Here is a 6902-nt window from a genome sequence, read left to right as displayed (position 1 = left end):
GTTGATTGAAATAAAATGCTTTGCATCCTAATTAACGCTTGAAATTATAACTTTATCTAGAATTTAATTATTTGACATTTAAATGATACAAAATCTATTGAGAATAGATAAGCTTTATGTATTTAGTTTTTATTCTAATTCACTAATTACTGATTGATAAATTATTTGTTGTTTTCCAATCAAACAGATTTCATTCTGACAAATAGATGATGGATAGATAGATAGACAGACAGGAATGTAGCGATTTACAGACACATGGGTAAATATGATTATATTTTATTTGAGTAAATTGTTAGTAGTATTTTCAAGAATTAGTAACTACTTTGTTTTCTTTTTAGAAATTATTTTCAGGTGAGTTACATTATCACATTATTATTATTTTTTTAAAAATGTATTCCTTATAAAAGTATATTGTGCAATTATATGTAAACTAGTTAATTTAACAACTCCGCCTGTAGCTCTTCTAGGGCTACTGCCTGTCCCAAGTTCAGGTAAAAAAGGAGAGTTAAGTATGGAGTCAGCATTTCGATCCTGCAGGAAATAATTTTTGCTAAAAGAAAACGCTAACCAGAATAAATACATTTTTAGTTAATTTAAGAAAAGAATTAGTAATAGTATCCTGGTTACATGGATTTTATTGAAAAATATCCTGTATCACTACAGTTAAGAGTTGAATTAATAATTAATTCAGGAGTATTACGGCTGTTGATTGTAGAGAGGAGAGGTTGATTATGTTGATGCAGTAATTTAAGTATTTTTGTTCCATGTATTGATGATAAAAAAACATGAGACTCATATTATTGTTAAAAAGCGAAGTGAGAACTACAAATATGTTAATCACAGCTGTTTTCACTTATTTACTGTGAGTGATGGAAGGAGGATTTACTGATGAACGAAATTGACTTTTTTTTCATTGAACCTTAGTTTGGAATCTCATTCCATCTGCCGTTATATGAAACGAACAGTAGTTTCTTTGTACGTTAATTTAAGGGATACATTAAAATTAATAGTTAGTAATTTAATTAATTCTAAGGTGTAATTATAGACATTTATTATCTATGGTGTTATGAAACTAAAATGTAAAACATAGAAATAATAAAGTATGGTTATCATAGAGGAAGTTAAATTCTCACATTTCAAATGATGATAAGTGTTATCAAAGGGTCTTGATTTCGTATCCATTTAACCCTTTTTACTGTTTTGCCAATTTAGTTTTTAGATTTAGACTGTATTTTATTGAGGGGAATCATAGACATTCAGCTCGTTGTTTACAGTATTAAAAACCAGACTAGAAAGTTTCATGTATTTTGATATATTGAAATGGCAATGCTTAAGTTCATTATTTTGCAATACTGAGTTCAGTTAAAAGTGTTATATTGTTACAGGTAATTACATTTCCAACTATGTGCTACATACAATATCGGATATATTTCACACCTTAGAAAAACAAATTAGCATAAAATCAAGTATCTTGATCTACACAGTAATAAAGTTCGGTTAGATTTTAGACATTAAATATTTAAACTTAAATTTTATAAACAACATTACTTCATACCCAGTGTTACGTTTCAAGTGAAAAACTGGGGAACACATTATACCCTTATTAGAACTTTCTTATTAATTGGTCACTGTGGGCCCAAATAATTCTAAAGGAAGAATAAAACTAATCCTTAGATTTGGTGGAATTGTATCACGATTCTACCACTGTGATGATGAATATGCTTTTCGATAGTTTATTTGTATGTATACAAAGAACATTTTAATCAGTATTCTTTGTCATATATTTTTTTAGTGAAATCAATGTATACATTTTGTTATGCAGTTACTTAACTATGAGATTAGAAGACATATATGGTCTAAAAATGATAGATCAAAGTCTTCTACTAGTCTATGTTCTGTTTATGGATAATATAAAATGATATTGTTGGATAACGGAAGTTTGTTATCAATGTTTAGAGGTTGCACTAATACCAACTTTGTTTTTAGAAATTTAGAAATTTACATTTTCTGTCTAAAAAACTGGAGTTAAGGAATTGTCACGAGTTATTCTATAATCTAGCACATTCAGTTGAGAGTAGATGCTGGTGAAATTTACACAAAATTTCAAATGCTAACTTCATTTGGGAAATTCACAATGTTCATAAAATTTGACCAGATATATAACTAACAACATAACAACATCGTAACGTGTTACTGGTCAAGAGCGTTAATCCTTATTGTTTTTTATTGAAAAAATATACCTTTGAAAGATAATTACTTACAGTTATGCAATGTATAAATAATGTGTATCTGGGTGATTTTCTAGTAAATATGACTATTTGGGTTTTAAAGTGAAAATCTAAACTTGGTTGATTTACAATCGGTGTTAAGTTTATACATATATTTCTAGTGAACAGAACATATTTATATCTGTACTTACAGATTAAACATTAGGTACGTTCCAGATTTATTCGATTCTTCATACAAAACAATTTTCGAGAAGAATGTTTCACAGCAATGTTGTTTGAATAAGCATTTATAGATTCCATAAAGTCGCCTTTCTACATAATGATAACTATTTAGATGGTAAACAAAAGGAACTATGGAACTAGTTCAGTATAGTTGAAGTGTGCCTGAAATTCAAATACTGTCTTCATTTTGAAATATATGATTTAATTAAGCACTTATTTAGTGAAACGTATTTATTTGACCTTAATTGCATCGAGATCTGTCAGGAGCAATTTAAAACATACTTAGTATTTCTGTGCTAATACATCATGGTTTAGTGAATTCTGTATTGACTAGGCTCTTAAGAAAGCACGCTGAAATTGAAAAACACCTAAATAGAAGTATCTTCTGTTTCTAATCGTCTATCTAGAGGTGGTTGAGGCCATTAAAACAGTTTTAAGTGTTTTTATAAGATTTACTTCTGGTTGTTTCCACTAATTATCTAAAGTTATTTCACCCATAAAACAAACATAAAGGCCTACAAAATCGATGGATTATGGCTAGCAGCGGAAATCAGAGTTCGGAACTTGTAAGCTGGATGTGCCTGCATTCCGGAGTTTATAAGAACTCCGGATTTCAAACACAGTACCTTTACATTCAAAAGTCAGACGCATCATCCACTTAGCTACTGAATCCAATTAGCTGATAGTTTGTCCAACGGGTATGAGTATAAATTAATTTTTTAGTTGTTCCGTGTTGATATTTTTGTTCTAATTTTGGTCGGTCTTAATTGGCATATGTACATCATGTGAGGATTGCCTCGATACAACTATTTCGTCACAAATGTTTTAGAGGTTCACTGACTTATGAAATAATATAAACTTCCACCTCTAGTCCTATTCAAATTATCGACTATGTTTTCTTCACTATTTTGATTTATTTTACTGAAATTTGATCTATTACAATTTTATTAACTTTAGATCGAAATCATGTCACTGAATGATGTTATATTAGATCATGAATCAAATCAATGCCTATTTGTATGCACTAAGTGTGGAGCAGAATATGTTACACGAGATATGTTAGCTATGCATATGATGGATAGTGCACGTGCTGGAACGTGTATAGAAACTGATGCAACCACTAATGCATCAAATGTGAGCAATAATACTAATCATAAGATAACTCTCTGTGAAGATCTTGTTGATTCAGATAAGCTTATTACACAGAAACATGATGGAATATCAAACAATTTTGATCCTTCATCGTATCGTTCTTCTTTATCAAGTTGGATAGGTGAAAGAACTGAACCGATATTTAATATATTATTTAATCAACTCACTTTACCGAATTTATATTCTAGACAAAATTCCACAACAAATAATAATAATAACAGCAATGATACAACCAGTTTTCATACAAGTCCGAAAAACCGTAGATTTTTATCAGGATACGAAGGTAATATACCTTCTTTTAGAGGATGTCAAATAAATTCAGATAATTCTTCATCATATATAGATATTCAAAAAAGTGAATGTCTACATAATCTATTGTTGAATTCAAAATATCCAACAAGTAATATTCCACCAAATATAAAGATGAATTTAATTCGGTCTTTAAAAGTTAATGAAACGAATGTATTTCCAAAATCAACAATAAAAGACAGTGTTAGAGATATGAATGAAAAATCTAACTCAAACGATAATAAAATTAAAATGAAAAATGTTCCTAGTGAAGTTGTAACAAGTCAAACATCAACATCATCAGTATATTCTTTTATGAAGTCTCTTAATGGATGTAATGCTATATCAACCTCAAATCGTGATATTTCAAAATCATTGAATTTCTCATCAGGCACATCATTAACTAATGAAGATCAAAAATTTATAAATAATGTTCAATGTAAATCTCATAGAGAAAATCAAGACAATAATAGTCAAGAAAGTTTAAAAATTGCTATTCTAGATTCAAATGTAAAATGTATTGAGAATCATAAAGTTTCTAAAGGTAGTGAATTATTTGAAGATGTTAAGAGATATGAGATTATTGATCAACCCCTCACAATTAAAAGAAGTCGATCACTGCCCTCACCACGAGGATTAGGAAATCAACAAAGAAATTGTGAAATGAATTATTCGGTTTTGGAAGGAAATAATCGATTTTTGAATGCAAATAATATGAACAACAGTGATGGTGTTTTTCATAAGGTGAAAAGAATATTCCTAAAGTTGAAATGAAAATAATTTAGTTTATAGTCTAGTAATATCGTCTCACTTGTAATACAGTATGCAATTTTTAAAATATGCTTAGACTATTTTGTGGTGGTAACGTATATCATGTTGTATAGTCATTCTTGATAACTGAAATCAATCTGAAAAGTTTCAATTCAGTCATCAATTCTGTTGATATTAAATTGCGGTTAATATTTTTTAAAGTTAACTTGATTGGAACCAAGTGATAGGAAGCCTTAGACTTAGTTTACGTGTTAGTTGGGTAGATATTATCAACCAATATCAGACGTGTTTATTCTTAGCACAGTGGCGTTCATGAGCGATAATTTGTAATTAAGTGATACATAAATTTATCAGTATTAACTTATTTCGATTAATTTCTGTTATAGTGAATAAGGTGTAAATATGTTTTGATCGCATATCTTTTATTTCATATCTAACCAATGTTTTCAGTAATGCAATAAAGACAGAATTAATTAGATTATATGTTAATGATATATCCAGGTGATGAATATTAACTAGCAGGAAACATAGGTTTAAGGTTTTCTGCTGACAGCCTCCAAACACCTTACATCGTTTAAAAATGCACTCAGAAATATAATTTGGGTCATCTTTTCATTTATACATGTATATTGTCACAAGTGTATACAGATTTGCAAAGCATAGTTTGAAGCGATAACACTAAAGTCACCTAGCTTGAACAAATTTATGAAACACCTGTCTTCATTAACTTATTCTATTCATCACATCGCATTTTTTAATCTTAAGGCCAATTCTATTAATGCTATTGTATGCTTAACGTTTTCTGCTGAGTATAGCCTACTTTATATAAAGAACCGTGATCGAGTTAATGATGTAGTTGACACAACAAAACAGTGACATATGAATTATTTTACATTTCAAGAATCTGTATTGTTCATGGTCTTCACAACTGATACTATCTATATATGCTTGTAAATTGGAATTGATCGTGTCATTCATATTTCATTTTACGACTAATCATGATTGACAACAACTGTAGCAGATTATTTAATTTTTACAATATAACTATGGAATGAGTATATCTGTAGAATACTAATGAACAATCTGGAAAGAATATACAAACTTGAGTTAAAGTTAGCCAGTTTACTAGTAAATATCTTCAGTTATGGATATCGACTAATATTTTGAAAAATATGTTTATGTTGCCACTAAATCCATTTGAATTTTATTGCATCTCAAAATTTCTGTTGTTGTTTTTTTCGATTAATTATAAATAGACACGACGTGACCGCAGGTGTTATAAGAAGTCGGGCTTTAGAAATTTGCGTAAATTTGTAAATTACAATCGATCCAAGCTCAATATTCTGAAAAATTCACATTCTGTATCTGAAATACACCATGATAAATTAGGCATGAATTCAAACTGTTACAATGACAAAGAAACTGATACGAATATTCACAATAATAATTTAAATGAAATGAACAGTCAAAATACTAGTAAAGTTGAACACTTTCGGCCAATTTTCCCATACATTTGTGAATATTGTCAAATTGGATTTGTTCAACAAGCTTTATATTGTTTACACATGGGAATGCATTGTGTAAATAATCCATTGAAATGTAATATGTGTGCACAAACCTGTTTAGATGTTTATGACTTTATTGGACATACAATGCATTTTTGAGTAACTGATAAATTATTTATATTTAACATGCCAATTATTGATAAATGCTTATCTTTCAAATGTTGGTTTGTGGTTTTTGAAATCGAAAGTTACATAAGTCTCTTTTACCCCATTATGGTTCATTTATTGACAGTTAAACTTAGGTTGATGTTATTTATTGATTTATGAATGGATAGTTATAGTATAAGAAAGGGATGGAGACTATCTTGTCAACATTTAGCTTATACTTTAATCTTAGTGGAATTGCTGATGAGTTTCTCTACGATGAGTAAATGAATCCTAGAATTTTCCGGATACTTATTTTTACATATTGTTGGACAATGATAAACGTATAGGTAATTTATATAGGATATTATTAACAATATTAAGCGGATATATATCTCCAAGTTCAGTCAAACAGCCATAAGAATACCCATAAACACTGGTTTGGTGCACTTGTCTTCCCTACAAATAGATGAAAAAGCTTCTACTCGAAGAAGAGGCTCAAGTTTCCTTGTTTGCTTCTAGAGAGAAACAAAGTATTAAACGAATCAAATGAAGAAACCGAAAGTGACTGGAAAATCATCATTTCAGAAAT

The 6902-nt window shown here is 29.2% G+C and overlaps 1 protein-coding gene across 1 annotated transcript; it reads left to right on the top strand.

The window, feature by feature from the left end:
* The first annotated feature begins 278 nt into the window (after positions 1–278).
* MS3_00007791 (uncharacterized protein) lies at positions 279–6548 on the top strand. The gene is made up of 3 exons (XM_035729876.2): positions 279–351; positions 3408–4634; positions 5918–6548. Exons 2-3 carry the CDS (start codon positions 3417–3419, stop codon positions 6323–6325), a joined length of 1626 nt encoding a protein of 541 aa, XP_035585361.2. The 5' UTR covers positions 279–351; positions 3408–3416; the 3' UTR covers positions 6326–6548.
* Positions 6549–6902: the final 354 nt, after the last annotated feature.

This window comes from Schistosoma haematobium, chromosome 4 (assembly GCF_000699445.3).
Source record: "Schistosoma haematobium chromosome 4, whole genome shotgun sequence".
Classification (NCBI taxonomy): Eukaryota; Metazoa; Platyhelminthes; class Trematoda; order Strigeidida; family Schistosomatidae; genus Schistosoma; species Schistosoma haematobium.
This window is presented reverse-complemented; position numbering and strand designations above follow the sequence as displayed.